Genomic DNA, 19,411 nt, shown 5'->3' on the forward strand with positions numbered 1-19,411 from the left:
TACAGTACGTATCTGGATGAGATGAATAGATTGGAGGAGGGATGATGGTATACGGACAGGCGATGAAGGAGGTTTGAAAACAAGCGAAAGAGGCTTCCACACCGGAGCCGGGTGAAGCATTAAAAAAAAGCTGTTGTCTGTAAATGAATTTTTATGAGTCTCCCCTGAGAACATCCTTTGTGACTGGCTGGGAAAGTACAGGCAGAGTGAAATAACCTGAATGGAGGCGTGTGTCACCACAGTGAAGATGGACTCAAGTGGAGGGGGCACTGAATCAAACGAGGCCCCTCAGAGAGGGACCGTCTCGCTTTATGGATCTGGTAGCACACACACACTCATAATATTGACCTTGGCACCACCCCCCCCCTACATGTTAACCCACCCCCACCACCCCAAGGGTCCCACTCAACCTTGGCTAATTAGCTCATATCCCAGTGGCATATGTTGAACACACAATCTATCCACAACAAGGACATTACAACTGCAGCGTCCCGCCTCTCCCTCACTCTGCCAAGTTACAGCTGTAATTATGTTTGTGGCTTTGCTTTTCAAGTGTGGAAAAGTTTTTAATACTTGAAGCGAACTAAAATATAATAGACTAGAAATATTTTATTAACCGCAGACAGAAATTCTTGAATGTTTTCATGCCATTTAAAATAATAATAACGGCAAGAAAAAGTAGACGAATTTAACATAATTAAACACTGTGGTGTGCACCTGGAGGGAGGTTCTCTCAACCGGAATGGGGAGGGTGTGTCACTGACGTGTGTGTGTGTGTGTATGTGTGTGTGGGTTGGGTTGGGGGGGGGGGGGGGTGATGGGAGGTGTTAAAAGAGTAAGTGCGGTTACGCACATAAAGAAATGTTCGACAGGTGAACAATAAAGAAAGCCGACTCATCTTTCTCAGCCTCCACAACACACTATTCTGTTCTGATATCCTCTTGATCTTCTAAAACGTTGGACAAAGCTTACATACTCTTTGCGTGCACCTTTTTACAAATTCGCAGTAGGTAAAAGTACATTTGAGAAGCACTTGATTACTCTGCTTGGAGTTGATGGAGACTAAAATCAGAACAGTGGAGTTTGAACCGTGCTTACTGGATGTACGCAACAAGTTTGGAAACTTTCACGACTATTTACACTGTAGAATCTCACTGACAGAGACTCTTTACACCTCAACCATTCAAGTGAAAACACAAAAAAAAAGTTTTGGGGTTTTGTTTTGGCAGCATTTGAAAATGATGTCCCGTTCAAGCAAAAAGCAGAAACACTGAAAACAATGTAAGTAGTATGTTGGCCTCTAGTGGGTGCTGTTGGTTGTTTTTGTAATGAAACCACACACACATGCACAGAGAACAATACGCTATAAACACTCCTATTCTATTAACAATGGCGGGCACACCGGCCTTCGTCTTGACAGAAAAACTAAGTTAGATTGTTATTACGGTGACGCAACTATAAAAGTACCAAGTCCGAGGAGAAAATGGAACTGGGAGTCGTGACACTCTGGAGGCAAACGTTGTTACTGTCCGTCTACTGAGCATGTGCAGAAGAGCTGTTTACTACGGCGGTGGTGCGCCATAGTAAATAGTTTTACACTCACACACATTGGGTGGAGACTTTGAGAAAGGGCTGGTTGTGGCAGGCTTGGCTTCCAGTACCAAAACCAGCCAAGTCTATCATATAAACTGCATTAACCTGCTGCAGCAACCTCTTGTAAAAAGGTTCTCAATGGAAAGGTTCCAGGTTCGATCCCCTATCTGTCCACATGTCAAAGTGTCCTTGAGGGAGTCCCAGTGGACAGACCGAGTGCCTGGCTTGGCAGACGTGTGAGAGTGTATGAATGGGTGAATGTGACAACGCACTTGGGTGGTTTGGGAGAAAAGCGCCGCATGAGTGAAATCCATCCACCTCTTCTGTCCACACAGGAATACCCACAGTAATTATACTTCCTTCTAATCAGAGAGGTGGCTGATGTTTTCCATCACCAATTGTTAATAGGTGTTAAAGTGTTTAAGTTGAAGTGATTGCTGTCAGCAGCCCCTCCTGTTACTGAGTCGCCATACGTCCAGGATGAGCCCAGAGAAGACTTAATACAAACCATCTGAGCTGAGAAAACATCCAGTGAATCTCCAGAGATCACAGTTTTTCTATCCTGTTTTAAGCTTAAAGAAATAAGAATAAAACCACATATGCTGCTAAATGAGGATGGACTGATGAGTTTCTGTTGATGTTACACAAAGCCCTCGACAAGCTCAGACATCCAGCATGAACACGCTGGTCATATTTGTTGGCAGCTGGTTGCCATGCGGTCTGGCCCCACTCAAGACTCCCATGCTCGGTTGGAAAGTGGCCCGAGGCGGTAATTTGCGGGGCATCATGCCCCAGATGGATGTCAGTGTGGCTCTTCACTCCTTGGATCCACCTTGAACTGGAAACACACCTAAAGACTGCAGAGCCGAAGATCCTCCTCTAATTAAATGTCAGCATATTAATAATTGGAGTTGCTGGTCGCACAGACAGCATAACAGCCTTATTTCCACCGCTCAGTATGCATTTACAGTTTTTTTTTTTTTTTTTTTTTTTTTTTAAAAACACTGGTATCTATAGCCTGACTTTGGGAAAATATTCGGCGGGAGCAAGCTGAACAAATATGATCCATGTAGGAAAATGTGTTTGTTCATGCTGCCAAGTGTTGCATATGGACCTGTGCTTGCCTTGTATGAATCAGATATACATGCTGAACGCTGATGCATTGTTGTGGGCTTGTTTCAACCTTTTTCCCCAAAATTAAAACAGACAGAGAGAAAACATTAGGATACAGTGCAGTTAAAAGCATTGATATACTGTCCCTGCTGGTGTAGATTCATTTAACTTTGGTTATGTTGGGTTATTTTAATGATCAACTCAGATCAATCATCTGTTCATCAGTGACAATAACACAGCTTATTTTTTTTTATTAAGACAGCTGTTTAGTGGAGCTTAAATATTCAGCAACAGATAAACATTTTGCCCCGAAAACTTGTTTAGTTTGAAGGTGGCGCCACTTTGACAGACGTCAAATCGGTGGTCAAAGTGGTCGAAGTAATGAAATAAAATCGTTGGCCTGGTAACAGGGTCGTGGGAAGCCAAGGCTTGTTGATGTTGGAGGTTAAATGAAAGCCCGTTGAGCTCACGATAACTTCATGGTGCCTCGACTCGTCACGGCTATTTTTGCAGAGAGGAGATTAAAATGTTCTAATGGCTGATCATGGCTCATCGTAATGGAACGCTTTATACTTCAAAACTAAACGAGACGAGAAGTTACAGAATTTGTTAAAATGATCCCTGCCAAATAATGAGTGCTAAATTATTACAGGTAATCTCAGTTCTTTTCCACATTCAGTGATAAACAAAATAAAAACCTTATTTTGTTCAGTTATGTGCAAATTCAGATTGGAAGTGATTGAGTGTAACTTTCAGAGGTTTGAAACATTTTTTGGAGATATAAAAACACACAATTGAAAACTGATAATAACCTTTATACAATAACAACGCGATACAATGGAATGCATGAGTATTTGAAAGTAACAGTAACATATTGTACACGTCTACAATTGTTAAATGTCTTTTCTTTATACTTTTTTTTAACAGATGGAACTTTATCGCCCTGAGTTCCTTGTAAAGCACTATGGATTGCCTTGCGTCTGAATACAGCTAAATTTTCCTTGCATTGAAATGTCTCTATTTTTAAAAAATTCCACAAGTTTTAAATGGAAATTTTGTATTCAAGTCATCGTTTTCGTGGAGCGTTAAATAATTGCAGTGTTTATATTTCCCCCCATTGATAAGCACATAAAACAAGAATAATAAAATGGCATGAATACAATATGACAGAGTGATTGTGTGACATAACCTTGAACCAGTAATGAGTAATAAATGAAAATCCCCATACGTCATATTTTATTTATTCTGACTGCCTCCCATTACGGCGTAATAACAAAATCCTGAGTGTCTGGCCTGAAAGCCGGCGTATCTGCAGCTTTGTTTGTTGTAATCAGGGTGACCTTGTGTTCGCACACCGACCTTGAACACTGTTACGAGAGGAGAGACAAACAGGCTGTGAACCATCCTATCACACGCGTGTGTTACGCGTGTGCGTGCGCGCCGCTCTACATTCGGTGAGAGGTTCACAGCTGAGGTAAACAATGAGCGAAGCTGTGTTTTATCACAGGGAGGCCGGGCTGTTTTGGTTAACTGATGGGGGTTATTAAACACAACTCACTGCGAAAAAGAACCTGCACCGCTAAGGAAACGGGGGGGGGGGCACTTCCAGGAGATGGAGCAGCACCGTGATTTGCTGAGTAATCTCTTTCCCCCCTGTGAGAATCTGTGGCTGCTCAAATTTAAACCGAGCAGGTACATCCCAAAAAGTTAGAATATCATGTTAAAGTTTTTGTCAGTCATTTCAGAAAGTAAAACTAGTATTTTATTCATTACACACAGAGTGAAATAGTTCCCGCTTGTATTTCTTGCCACAGCACATTTATGCAGTAACTCCTGCAATAGGAAACCCAACCAAGTCTTGAGTGCATGGAAATGAAGATACTTTTCAGAAGCCTCACATTTGTGCTTAAAACCTCCTTCTTTGATTGGTCTTATGTGATATTCTAAGTCTCTGAGACTCTTGATTTTTAGGCTTTCATTATCTGTAAGCCATAATCATCAAACTTACAAGAAATAAAGGCCTGAAATATTTCACTCTGTGTGTAATGAATCTATATACAATAACAGTTTCCCTTCCTGAAATGACGATATTGTAATTTTGTTAGACGTACCTGTACAACCTCGATGCAGAACTTCAAAAGTTCCACGACAGCGTCGAGGCTGTGGGCCGCCTGCAACATCATATCGGAGAAAGGAAACGCAGATACTATAGTTAAATAGATGAACTAAGCTTGTTGTCTTTTAGTGGATTATTAAGACCGTTTTAACAAGACTGGCGAGATCAATTCATTTCTGATGTGCAGGAAACACTGAATACTGTTGACGCCCGTCGGTTCCTCGATTTGTGAAGAAACGACGGCGGGGATGTTCACTATGAAACTGTGACTGGAGGGTGAAATGGTGAACATACTTAAATATGTCGATCCATCTTCTGTTCTGCTTTATCCAACTAAGCTGCGAGTTCTGCGATTCTAGCAATTAGTGTGTGTGTGTGTGTGTGTGTGTGGACAGCTGATGACCACCGATGGCTTGCAATAATTTACCTCCACAATGGCCGACAACACTGCAAAGCCTCCACCTCTGTCGACTCACCCAGCAGTTGAAATGGATTTGAGGCAGCGATCCTCCCGACACGGAGGTGAAGAGCAAACAGGTCTTCGTCATGGGACACAACCGTTCTCCTCTTAAACTTCCAAAACTCTCCTTTGTTCACGTTGAATGTGATTTTTGTTGAAACATCAAACGGAGCGGAGAACGTTTGAGAGCGAGCGGCAGGAACATACAAAATTGAATCTGAAATGTTGCAGTTTATCTTTGACAACCACAAAGCAGGTGAAACCTCCCATTGTTCCATCACACTCATTTACTGTTCAATGTTTTAATTTGAACATTTGTTTGTCTCGCTCTTGTGTTTCGTTGCGTCTTTCGCTTTGTGCGTTTTTTTTTTCTTTCCTGCTTTTGAATTACCTTTCGTGTTAAATATACATTCTACCTTTCATTTATTCAGCACATCTAAAGCCAACTTGTCTCTATTTTTTTTATTTTTTTTATTTTTCCATCCGCTCCGACACAAACATGCACGCACACACGCGCCTCTACACTTTCACTTTGCTGTAAGTTGGTGACATGAGTCCTTGGAAAGTGCAGTATTCAATTTGTAACTATTATGGAGACAAGGACACGGTCCTTTATGTGAGCAGCCACAGAGAGAAAATGGAGGCAGTCACTATAGCAACCGCCAGAAGAGTGCCCAACAAATCAACAAACAATGTGGTGCAAGACTTTTCCAGCAGAGCCATTTAATGCACGGCCTTGAATCATACAAAGTTGTCCTCTTAAGTTTTTGAGACCTTTCTTGGAGTGTCTGTGGGTGTCTAGGCCCCAAAGTGTTTAGTAAAAACCTTGTGTGTGTTTTTTTCTTCTTTTTCTCCACAATTGTGTTTCAAGGCCGGCTCGGCTGAATGTGCCAAAGAGCTGCCTCCTTGGGTCATGGCAACCTCGGAGTTTCATTTGTGTGATCAGCCTTCAGGAAACGCTTACAGTTGCAAATGTACAAACAATACGTATTTATTGAAGAAAAAAAAGAAGAGGTTTTGGTAGATTAACTTCAGAAACTGATAAAAGTTCAGAATTAGTATCCAATCTAGTGATATAATGAACTCAGGAGTTGAAGAGGTGTGTTCTTCAAGGAGGCTGAGAAATCCGGCGGAAATTTCAGATTCCAGACAAAACCGTTTCGGGTTTCCACAAATCACCTGTTCAAAAATCGAAAAACCTAAAAGCACTTGAATTTTCTTTGCACGACTTTTACTTTGTCATTCTGGTTTCCCACTTTGAAACTCTCATGTCGCTCCCACTCTCCCATGCCCTTTGTCTGAGGAAATATCTTCTCTCCGGCTCCGACCTTGCTCTAAATTTCACCACTTGACACAAAATGGCAGCACGTCTGACGCTGTCTGACTCTGTGTCTGGGTGTCACAGCAGTGAGTTTAAGAAATGCGCGCACACACACACACACACACACACACACACACACACACACACACACACACACACACACACACACACACACACACACACACACACACACACACACACACACACACACACACACACACACACACACACACACACACACACACACACACACACACACACACACACACACAGGTTGGAAAACTTTCTTTTATGTGAATCTAAGTTCGGTGAGCAGAAAAACTCCCTTTGCCAGGGAGCTGTGTTTTGTGAGAAGTGTTCATATCTCTGAAATGATGGGCGGTCCTGAGAGGGGGCCTCCCCATGCTAAGACATTTAAAACTGGGCACTGGCCCAGCAGGCACCCGGCCAGAGAAAGAGGTCTGCTGCAAATCACCAAAAAACAAAAAACCCTAAACTGAATCTGTACATGCACCTAAACTCTGATATCATGAAAATACCATCAGCAGGTTACTTAAATCTACTTTGGAGCTGATCAAAGTGAATCTGTGACACGGTTCCTGCAGTAACCGGTGGTGTTGTACGCTTAGAGCTCGATATGGTGAACGTCATTGTTGCTGTTCCTGCCTGCCGCTTCACCCTTCTCCACAAAGATTGTTTATCAATGCGTGAGTGATTTCCAGAAAATCATGTACGCATGCAATCCAGCTGGCTCTTACAAAACAGATAGGCAGTGTCTTTGTTTACTATTCAACACGGTCCATGACGTCCTGTACTAATGTGCTGACAACGACAAAATTACTTCTATCATTCTATTTGTCATACAGACACATTTTGAATGCGGGCTGGGAGGACCTGGAGGGTTTTCTACTTGACACTGGACGAACGAATCGGGAAATCAGAGCACATTAAAAACCCAGTAGGTTTCTATTTGTAATTCAGAGGATTTGCATACAGTGGTTAATGGCTGTCGGCTGTATTTTCATGGCTGGGAAACTGTTTATTTTGAATTAGTTAAAACAAATCAACAAATGAAAAACCCTCCATGTAATCTACTGGTAAAAACACAATAAACAAATAAATAAATAGCTCACAGTGACACAGGACCACACAGTGGCGTAGTGTAAGGGACTCTCGCCTCATCATGAGAATGTCATAGGTTGGAGTTTGCAAGGTCACTGTGTGTGTGTGTGTGTGTGTGTGTGAAACTCTAGTTCCCTCCCACAGTCTGAAGACCTGCACGTGCCTTTACCTGAAGACTCGACTGTGACTATGGATCGGTGTATGAATCTGAGTGCATATACCTTTAGTAAGCTGGGATGGGCTCCGGCTCCTAACGACCATGAACTCGATATAAAAGCGGTATAAAAGAGATGGAAGTAAAATAGACTGAAACTTTAAGGAGGAAGTAGTTGGACAGCTTCAGTGTTGGTAATCTCACAGTTTTCCTTTAAGCCGCCTGTGACGTGACAGAAGCAGGCTGCCTGGCGGTGAAGTGGTTGGACTCCTGGTTTATATCATTTTGAAGCTGGTTAGTTTTACCATACTGGTACTATGTTGTTGCAATAATAATCCTGCTGTGCTGTTTGGGGTTTGCATGTTCTTCCTTTGAGATTGATTGGCCACAAATAATGGAATAATAGCCATTAAAGCAATAATTACCAGCAATATAATAATTTAGTCCATTTTGAATATAAAAAGGCCAATAAATTAATAAATTGCCAACAATGTAATAATAATAATAATAGGAAAAGATATTTTAGAACCATAACTGAGTGGATTCTGCAGAGTATTTATCCTCAGTGAATGAATAGAGTGACAATACCATCCTTGAGCCTTATTTTTCATGACCAAAATGTACAAAATGAGAAATAAAAGCTTTGTATTCATTTATGTATTATTTCAATATTGGCTGCCTTTATTACATTTTGAATGGGTTTCTGAAAATACTACTCCATGTTATACTTAACTACGTCATTTGCAAAATGTTTGCTGCCATGGCTCCAATATCCTATTACACTATTAGCAGGTTGTTGCTCATTGGCTGAATTTGGATGTCGTTCCAAGCTCTTTAAGCTCTGGATCTTTTACACAAAGTAAAACATTTAAGTCCAAAAATCCAATCAAATGTAAATATTCTTCGTTTTACAGTCATAATTTGCCTTTTTTAAAAAAAAAAAAATTTTTTTTGTAACTTTGAGGTTGAAGGTTCAACACTGGCAGCACATTAGAAGCCTCGGGTCGAGGGACACAGGAGCTTCAAGAAGTATTTAACAGACTGAATTTACTGTCACAGGGAACGGTGGTGGAGTGGAGAGCTACTTAAGTACTTCTTGTACAAACCAGATAAATATTATAAACATAGGAAGAAAAAGAGAACCCAGTAGCAAGACAAAGAGCGACAGAGCGCAGTAGCTGTCTTTTCAACTCTGTGCTTTTGCAACGAGACATAATGTAATCTCTCCTTGAGACGGAAGGATTTTTATAACCTGCGCTGGCTGGGCCTTGAGCAGGAGAAGAGACAGGCTGAGTGAAGGCTGTTTATCCCGCAGTGTCCTTGATATAAACATGTGAAAAATCTCTGTTTTTTTTCTTCTCTCAGCTAAATCAATACAAAGACATTCGGCCTCTGAACAATGTCGTAGCAATACAGCAAAAGTTTTTCATCCTGTCTCTATTCAAGACTGCGTCCTTCAAAGCAACGGACTAAGGGACACCGAGGTCCTGCTTACTGCTATTTCATGAATGTAACCATGCACTCAATGTCGTCCTTTATCCACACCAATGACAACCTTCTTTGAAGCCCCTTGTTTGACAGTGTGAGGGTATTCGTTACATGGCTACACCAGAAGTGCTCTGGCCTTTACCCAGCATGCAGGCTATATAGGAACCGGAACCTCAGCTTCAAAGTTTTCACTTGTGTTCACTCGGTTTTACTCAATCTGACAACTTCTTTCCTTCCTTTCCGCCTGGTTAAACTCCTGTGCAATCACTTCAGATTTCCCAAGAGCCCCCGCACCCGCCCCCCTCCTCCCTCTCCCCCTCAGGTAGCAGTCAACCCTAACCTGTGAACCCTCTTCGGAGCAATTAAGATAAACCTCTAATTCGTCTGCTTTATCCCAACCTGTCCTTTTCAGTCTCTCATTCACTGACCTCCACCCCCCCCCCCCTCCTCCCCATGCTGCTCCCCCCATCCTCCTTCAGTGACAGAGGCAAGGAGAGCACTGAGTCATGACATCATAATTCACCGGCTCCAGTTTTCACGGTTAAATCAATATCAGTGTGTCCGAGTCAAGGTTGGAGGCTGGCCTTCACAGCTCGGCTCTTCCTACTTCTTTCTCATAGAAAATCATATAAATTGTGCCTAAAATAATTAAGCCTTCAGATCCATCTCTGGCCTATATTTTTTACCGGCTCCCGCCTGATAAACAGCTCTGCCAGAGATTCAAGGTAGTGCTGAGGAAAGAACTGATGTCTGATTCCCTCTCTGTTTTCTGCTCTTGTTCTCTAGCGAGTTGCAGATCGATACCAAAACATCGACATTTCAAATACTACATACATCTGTATCTCGTTCTATTCTCTTGTTAACATATCGATATTTACATTGTAGTTACTATTTCTTAGGCTAAATGTGTTGTTGTTGTTTTTCATCAAAGTTATAGGTTATGAACAAAGATCTACTAGAGCTGCTATTTGCTTCAGATTACATTTGTTGGGAGGAAAACAGCCTTTCCATGACATATTTGACAGGCGACACAACCAAGTTGCCTGCGTGATCGAAGGTAGAAATTGTATAATTCATTTATTTATTTTGTTTGTGGCCCCAGAATGTTTGCATTTTAGGACAGGCTGCATAAAATGTGATTTAAAGCTGTGATTGGCTCTGTGGACAGACATGGACAACACATTATGTTTTGTATTCAGTATTTATGGTACCAGACTCTACTCTCTTTCTCTCTTCTCTGACAGTGTAACTGAAACTTGGTGGTCTGGATCTTCTTCCATCATCACGTCTGCAGCGAGTGGCTTTATCACTGCATCCGTGTGTTTTGTTAAGTTTTTTGCTTGCGTCACGTTTTGCTGAGAACGTTTTGGGACTTTTCACAATATTTTGCAGCAGAAGGTTTCATTAAAATTGGCTTTATGTTGAGATTGTAGTCATTTTCCACAGGAAATGTTGGATATTTTCATCTGAGCCACAACAGAGAAAAACTTTAAAGTTTGAATTTAAAGGTTATTATGGCTCTATTTTACAAATCCGGCCCCTGAAATAAAAAGTGTCTCTGGAACAGTCTCCACCTCAAAGTCTGGTTCTGCAGGTTTCTTCCTGTTTTAAGTTTTTTCCTTTTCACTGGTGCCTATCTTTGTTCAAGTGGAATTGTTGGGTTTTTCTCTGGATTGAGATGACTGTTTTATGTGACGATATGAATACAGTTGAATAGAATACTTTCCTCCTTTTACAGAGTGATGATTTTAACTTTGAAGGTTATTAGTTGCAAATTCATTCACAATATGACTTTAATATATTCAATTACTTTTGAACCTTTAACAGTAGAGATTAATAGTATTTGTCATTTTTTCTAGAAACGACTGTGTTGTATTTGGTGCTTTATGAATAAAGTTGAATTGAATTGAATCTATTGCAAAAATAAAGTTGATAGAGTAGTAAATCCGGAGTATGGGGGCTGTGAAAAGTGTGCGAGAGAGAAAGAGAGAGAGAAGGTGGAGAAGAGGACAGAGGAGGAGGTGGAGGAGAGGAGAGAAGAGGAGGTGCCCTGGGAGGCAGAGTAGCAGAGAGAGTGAACAGGCTGGGAGCGGAGGGACAGACGGGAGCTAATATAAACGTGGCTCCCTGCACTCGAGGCTATCGGGCTGCGAAGACAAACAGCGCTCCCTCCGCCACTGACCTCCGGCTCTTCAAAGCGGCGGCGGCGGGTCGCGCCGCGCCCCGGCTCATGTAGAGCAGGCAGCGGCCATGGCCTCGCTGGACGGCTGCCGCTGCCGCGGCGCCAGCGGCCGCGCCAACGGCAGCATTCTGTACAGCATCCTGAAGAGCGACAGCCTGGCGGCCGCCGAGGAGCTCCAGCACCCGCAGCAACAACCACCGCAACACCCGCTCCAGAAGACCCCCTCCTCTTCCTCCTCCTCCACCTCCACCGCCGCCCCAGCCCCGCTGCAGGAGCTCCGGCAGCAGGCGTGCTCGTGCGGCTCGACGCGCCGCCGCGGAGTGCTCCGCTCCCCGCAGGTCACCTGCAAGGCGGCGTCGGCGGTGCTCGTGAAGACGCTGCGCTTCGTGAAGAACGTGCCGTGCTTCCGCGAGCTGCCGGAGGACGACCAGCTGCTGCTCATCCGGAGCGGCTGGGCGCCGCTGCTGGTGCTGGGGCTCGCCCAGGACCGGGTGGACTTCGACACCACGGAGACGGTGGAGCCCAGCATGCTGCAGCGGATCCTCACCGGGGGGCCCGACCGCCACAGCGAGCTCCCCGCCGGCCAGAGCCGGGGGGCCGCCGGGGTGTCCATGGTGGACATCGAGGCGATCAGAGCCTTCCTGAAGAAGTGCTGGAGTGTGGATATCAGTACCAAGGAGTATGCCTACCTGAAGGGAGCCGTGCTGTTCAACCCAGGTGGGTCCAAACTTATTCAACCTGACACCTGTCAGCCCATCATTATTATTTGATCATCATCATCATCATCGATTATTAAAGGGACTTTATCTCCTATTGATGTCTAAAATAATAATTGTGCTTATAGCTACAGAAAAGATGTATAAATGTGCCCATAAAGCCCACCATGCAACAGGCTGTACATGTCTGCAGCACTTTTCTTTCCCCATTATTTAAACTTCGGTCTCCTTCGCCTCTCCTCCTCCTCACAGATCTGGAGGGTCTTCGCTGCCTGCACTACATCCAGTCGCTGCGTCGAGAGGCTCACCAGGCTCTGAACGAACACGTCAAGCTGATCCACCGCGAGGACACCACTCGCTTCGCCAAGCTGCTCATCGCACTGTCCATGCTGCGGGCCATCAGCCCGCCGGTGGTCGCGCAGCTCTTCTTCAGACCGGTCATCGGCTCGGTCAACATCGAGGAGGTACTCATGGAGATGTTCTACGGGAAGTAGGTCACACGTTTGCAGCCGTCGGGTGGACTGAGATGTTCCAGGTCTCTCATTCGGCAGGAGCGAAGTGCAGAGGAACAGTGACTGAGTCGACTCCAAGCACCCGTGGAAATCTTCAAAGACTGTGAAATGACCATCACAAGCAAAGTGTGTGTGTGTGTGTGTGTGTGTGTGTGTGTGAGAGAGAGAGAGAGTGTGTGACAATGACGGACACAGAGAAAACAAAAAGGAAAGATATGTTATAATAGAGGAAAAAAAAATACAAAGCAGCTGCTGGAATTCATAACTTATTTGTTTTTACAAAAACTATTTTTCTATCATAATAATAATAAAAAAGTTGAACTGTTTGTGCGCATCTTTGTGTGTCATATCTGATCGGTTCCTGCCGACATACTTTCCAGGGGGGAGAGAGTTGTGTGTGAAATCCGTCCTTAGACGGAATCTTCTGCAGGAGATAAACTATCTCAGTACATGAGCAGTGGTGACGACGGCGTGCTTGAATACAGTCAGACGTGTGTCACCGGGAATGTTCTGAGTCATCCCGGTTGATGTCAGCAGCAGTTCAAACATTTCTGACGGGGGGTTTATCACATCAGCTGGGGATCAATAATGACTCACTCAAGTTTGTTTATGCAGTGCAGGTGAAGTTTCATGTGGCGCCACCAGAGAGCATCAGTATCCCGCATGCAGCCTCCCCATCAAGCCGCACACAAGGACAGAGAACGTCCAGCCTTGGGAAAGTGCCTCCAGCGATGTCCGACCTGTCTTTCAAAGTATTGACAGGCAATGTGGAATTTGGTGGCTGCAGATTAAAAAGCTGCAGGTACGAAGAACCCAGAGGAATGATCCGTCATTGTGGGGGAAAAAAAATACAATAGACAAGGGGAGAAGGCTTTTCTTTAACCCACGTACAGGCAAACACAAGACCTACGGCACAGTTTGATTTATTACACAGCGACCGATAATAAGACACTGCTGCTTAATGCCGTTATGGAATGACCATATATACTTTATGAGGCCGAGTCCTTAAAACACTTGACTTTCCCCTGGAGCAGCTTTAAATACTTTATCGCCGTCCAAAGGCCAGATGGCCTGTATAAGCTCGTTTCCATTGATGTTGTTTGTGTCACACCAATAAAACCATAAAACAACCGGGATAGGAATTATTACATGTAAAAGTCCCAAAAGTTACTAAAGTGAAAAAAACAAAAAGAGTCTGGAAATTTAGTTCCAATTTTGATGGGAACAATAAACTGCAAGATGCTTCCAAAGCCGTTAATGAAGGACGGACCATTTTTATAGCCGCCTGCCTGGGCCAATAAGAACTCAGAACATCCACACGGGCTCAGGTAGAACATGTAGAGGGTCCGGCCCGGTACCAACCAGGGACACAACTTTTCTAACCACCGTTGGATTTAGGTTTATGGTTCGATATGTAACTGGAGTTGTATCACATCATTATAACCAAGTGTGTTTGCATCGGTCAAGCACAAAACACATTTTCAGTTCGGCGAAGCGAAGGATTCGTCACAAAAACACAAATTTACGAGGGAAAAAAAAAAAAGTTTCCACGGTGTGTTAACTTAATCCTTCTAGTAAGTTCTACAGAAGGCTTTAAAAGTGCATTTGAATCAACAATAACAACCATTCTCAATGTATAAGATTAATGGATCTGATGGCGATTTAGAAAACATGATCAATGTACTTTTACCAGAAGAAAAAATAAAAGATGCATAAGTGGAAGTAAAAAAAAAAGAAAAACTGAATACAGATTAAAAAGTAGAAACTGTATCTGAACACAGCCGCTGCGTGAACTCGCTCGCCACAGTGGAGGAAATGAAGTGACGTGAGCAAAAGACAAAGACAGACGTACATCTTCTCAGCTGGGATGGAATTCGTGTAGTTTTCTGTCTCAGTCAGGAAAAGAGTCACCGGACCGTGAAATGACCGCTTGTTTCTAGGTAGGCAGTGTGTGTGTGTGTGTGTGTGTGTGTGTGAGAGGGGGTTTATTATTTAAAACACAACAAAGCTGGCACGACCTCAGCGAGCTGCTCTCTGATGTTGAACGCAGTGAAGTGAGGAGAACAACAGCAACGTTTGAGAGAACCATCAGAGTAGGACGAGCCCAGTTCCCTCCACATATCAGGAACTCGCCTGTTTCTGTCGTTTCAATAAATACTAAAAACAAAAACACCCCTAAACTACTCAATTGACTTCCCCCCAAAAAAACGGCATCAAAAGCTCCCTGAAAAGATGTTTACACCGGCAATCGTGTTATCGAGTGTCCCTCAAAAGCAGCAGTGGTTAAGTTTCAGTGTCTATTTGACTTTTATTCAGGGAGAGGCAGGGGTGTCAGTCATGAGCAGAGCACTGTGACCTTCACTGTGACACCGCCCGGTGGTACCACCGGGTATTACACACACACACACACACACACACACACACACACACACACACACACACACACACACACACACACACACACACACACACACACACACACACACACACACACACACACACACACACACACACACACACACACACACACACACACACACCAAAGATTGGTCGTGTTAAAACTAAACTGGACGTCTCTCTTGGGTGAATAAACACCACAAGTCACATTTATCCCCAAAACACTTCCCAAATCATTTCGTGATTCAAAACTAAATGACACATAATGGTCACGGAATCTAGAAATATTAAAGCCTTAATGGCTTTTATTCCCCTGAGCAAGAACATTTAATGGCCACGAATCCATATTGCTGTTGTATATTATGTTTTGTGTCGTTGTTCCTTCTGTGAGGTAATTTAAGTGTTTTTTTTTTCCTCCAATAGATCCACAAAACACAAGGACAAGTTAGAAGAAAATAAAAATATATACAGTCTGTCAGAGAGAGAGAGAGAGAGAGAGAGAGAGAGAGAGAGAGAGAGAGAGAGAGAGAGAGAGAGAGAGAGAGAGAGAGAGAGAGAGAGAGAGAGAGCGAGAGCTTTGCTCTGAAGTTATTCTCACTTCTGTCTTTCTCTTTTGTACACTCCTCCTCAACGGGACCCATTTTCTCTCCAATTAAGCTGTTAATTGTTCAGGGTAATAAAGACTCTATTAATCATGTGTCTGCTATTAAAACTCCAGCTGTTTGGTGGGAAGCTGCCAAAAAGCCACCAGCTTGTCTTCTGGTTGAGTCTGCCTCGGCGTTTACATAGGAGCCACTGTTCTTTGATCAAAAAGCCACATCGATGGCAAACCCTGCTTGTGGCTCATATATTCATTTATTGCCAAAACCATCCTTTTCTGGGGACGTACGTCACAAGAGTCTTTTACTCAGTTTTTTTTTTTTTATCTGTTTTTTTGCCTTTAACTTTGTGTGTTCCTGTCTTTTATTTATTTTTTCTTCTCCTGCCCCAGTTTCAGTTTTTCTCCTGTTTTCTCCTGGGGGTTGGCAGGCGTCAGTAAAGCTGCTTTTTGTTTTTGTGTACACCCGTGTTCAATCACACAGTCTCCTTGTAGGTAGTGTTTATCCCCAGGAGGTGGCACTGTTTGGCAGGCCTCACCCACCACATGTGTTGATGTTGCCAAGCGAATGTCAGGCGACGTAGAAATCCTTGGCTTTGAGCCAAAATGCTTCTTATATCAGCACTTTTTTTTTTTCTTAAGGTGAATCTCCGTGGGACATTTCTGGCTTCATCTGACAGGAGGAGTTAACATGAGACATGCCACACGACCAACATTTCCCGCTCATTTCATAGTAGAAACTTTCAGATTATGCAGCCGGAGGAGTTGCTTTATCATCTCAGATTCCCATCGTGACCTCGGTCAAACCTCTTTGTTATTGTTGTTCGTGCCAGACATGTTTACTCATCACTGCAGCAAAAAGAGGAATATTGAATCCAGGACTAATTCCCATTAATGGTCCTGTTAAGCAGCAACAATGAGCCACGTGCACAACACAACCCCCCTGGAAGCAGCTCACACGGAGGGAGTGCAGCTATTTCTAACGACACAGACTCCACCTGTGCTCTTCCTGCCATGTGAAAACACTTGGCCTGTCTCCTCGGCACACCGCCTTGGCGTTTGGTCAGTACAGAATTATGTCATGTGTTGCTTTTATATGGAAGGGAATAGTTGGAAGTGGGGAAACAAACAGATCGAGCATATCTGGACAGGTTCTCTTTTCTTTTTCTGCTTTTGGAGCAGGAATGTCAAGCTGCTGTCACACGGACCAGAAGTAATCAGATTAAATTGCGGCTCGTAAACACTTCTATTTGATTCGATTGAAACTAGAATAAGAGGAAATGGTCTAATATAACTTCTGATTTGGAGAGAATTAAATTAGTTTGACTTCAACTTGGAGTCAAAACACGTTTTCTTATCCACTCATGGCATGGCATTTGGGGCACCAGTGACCAATTACAAGCCTTCAAATGGGAAAGCATGGCTTGGTTGGTGGAGCTGTCCTCTCTGGGAAGGTTGCAGGTTCAATTCTCGACCCCGCAGCCTCCATTAGTGTGTGAATGGGAATAACAATGTGGAGCTCTTCGGGACTGCTCACACGGTTGAAAAAAAATGTCTACAAAAGTGAAGCCCATTTCAAAGCGCGAGCTTACCTTTGGTAGAGCCGTCTGTTGTCTTGTCCGTGTCGGTGGTTCGTTTGTCTCCTCGAAGCCCCTTTCGAATCGTCAGTTCACAAATCGATTCGTTTCCGAGAGCGGGTGTTATGGCGAGTTTTGCATCCGTGTGCGGGAGTGCGCGCGCGGTGACGCGCTCACGGGCGGAGACACACCTGGCTTCAATAAGGAGTGATAACATCTGCTGACTCCAGATGAACTGATGAGTGGATGAATCCGTCACTAGACTCCCACACAGCGCTGACAGCTCTCTGCAATAACTCAGTTTATGTTCACATCCAAGTACTTTTAGAATAAGTTCATACTTATTGCAACCATAAGTTGAACATTCGAAACTTTTACTCTGCACTTTTTCAGTCGATAAAATTCATTTTTGAAAAGAAAAGGCATTTATATGTACTTTTTTTTTACGATAATGCGCTTTTAAAAAATACGACATTGTTGTTCATTGTTGATATGTGTATTCAATCATGATTTCTTAATGATTAAACATCAGTGGAGAAGTAACCTATTGTTTGAGGATATTTAGAAAAATAACACCTTGTACTTTTAAATAGGTTTTTACCAGTTTGCTATTTTTACCTTTACTTGCAGTTGAGCGGGATTTAAGCAATATAACAGTGTTTGTACCTGAGGACAGAAGGCGCTTCTTTCCTCTGTGATATAAACACGCTTTAGTCTAACCCCAAACAGAAGGCTGGTGGGACAAAACTGGACCACAAGAAGCTCAAATCTTACCGGCCAAACCACTTTCCACAAATTTCTGAAGAGCAGCAGACACAACTGACACCCGAACGAAGACATCAGCGAAGCTGCCATGAAAGCTGGCCACATCGCTGCTCTCAAAGGCAGGACATCAGCGTGGGTCTGTTTAAAACATGCATAATGCAACAGCTATTTTTTCCCATTTCATGGTATTAAAATTTCCTTTATGTTGAGATTTAAGTCATTTTTGGTAGTAATTGTTTAGTTTTATGAAAATATATCACGTATACTATGTGCCACGACAACAACAACAACAACAAAAACGCTTTTAAGTTTAAATGTAAAGGTCATTATGGCACTATTTGTCCTGTCCGGCCCACTCAAGATGAACTAAAATGTGTTTGACACTCCTGGTCTGATAGAATTACCTGAACTATGTGGATTTCATCACTTTTCCTTCAAAGAGATCAAGTATTAGTATGCACACAGTTGTCAATAAGTCCCAAACAAGAAATATTTTAGTTGACTCAAACGGAAAACATCCAAAGGAAATCAACGTTTTTTAATGTGCAGTGAGAAAGTAAGGGCAACTGATAATGATTGTGTTTCTATAAAGATAGACATTTCTTCCCAAGTGAAAATTGTGTTTATATATTTATATAAATATCTATATTATATATAGAATACATATCTATTTGCTATGCATACTCAAAAATCACACCTTCAAATATATTTAAAAAGTCTTTCAAAACACAAATGAATTCTTTTCTTTCCTTAAACATGAACTATCCATATGAAGCAAATGAATTATCAGGATGGGAATAATATTATGTTATAAGAACCAAAACATTGAAAATGCTTCACTTTTGAATCGAGAAGAGTAGAGGACATATTTTGTCATGTGGGATTCAAAAGCGACCTTAATCTCTTAACAAACCAGGAACCACACTGCAAGTGTACAAAACCAGCATAACACTTATACACAAATCCTCTTTCTGTGGAAGATGAAATGCAAATAAGTATGACTTCTCAAGCAAACTCTTTTTTTCTCCGTTATAAAAATAGAATTCTTTTTAAAATAATCTACAGATTTCTTTTTAAGGTGAGGCATTTCACTATCACTCTAAAACAGCAAGGCTGCTTGTTTCAATAGAAAATATGACGCTTTAGAGAGAGATCTGCCAGTCTGTCGGTCGAATCTGATTGGAGAAGACGAGCACTGCTCTCCAATCACTCTTCCTCGGTCCCACAGGACGGTGTGTTTTTGCCTGCTTGTCTTTCTTTTTGCATATTCTATGATTTTTTTTTTTTGTTTCCCCCC

At 42.9% G+C, this 19,411-nt stretch overlaps 1 protein-coding gene across 1 annotated transcript; it reads left to right on the forward strand.

The window, feature by feature from the left end:
• Positions 1–11,426: 11,426 nt before the first annotated feature.
• On the forward strand, positions 11,427–13,103 carry nr0b1 (nuclear receptor subfamily 0, group B, member 1). The gene is made up of 2 exons (XM_080479245.1): positions 11,427–12,266; positions 12,518–13,103. The coding sequence occupies exons 1-2, from the start codon at positions 11,618–11,620 to the stop codon at positions 12,757–12,759; spliced, it is 891 nt and encodes a 296-aa protein (XP_080335371.1). The 5' UTR covers positions 11,427–11,617; the 3' UTR covers positions 12,760–13,103.
• Positions 13,104–19,411: the final 6,308 nt, after the last annotated feature.

The sequence above is a fragment of the Lipophrys pholis genome (genome assembly GCF_963383615.2).
Source record: "Lipophrys pholis genome assembly, chromosome: 13".
Lineage (NCBI taxonomy): Eukaryota > Metazoa > Chordata > Actinopteri > Blenniiformes > Blenniidae > Lipophrys > Lipophrys pholis.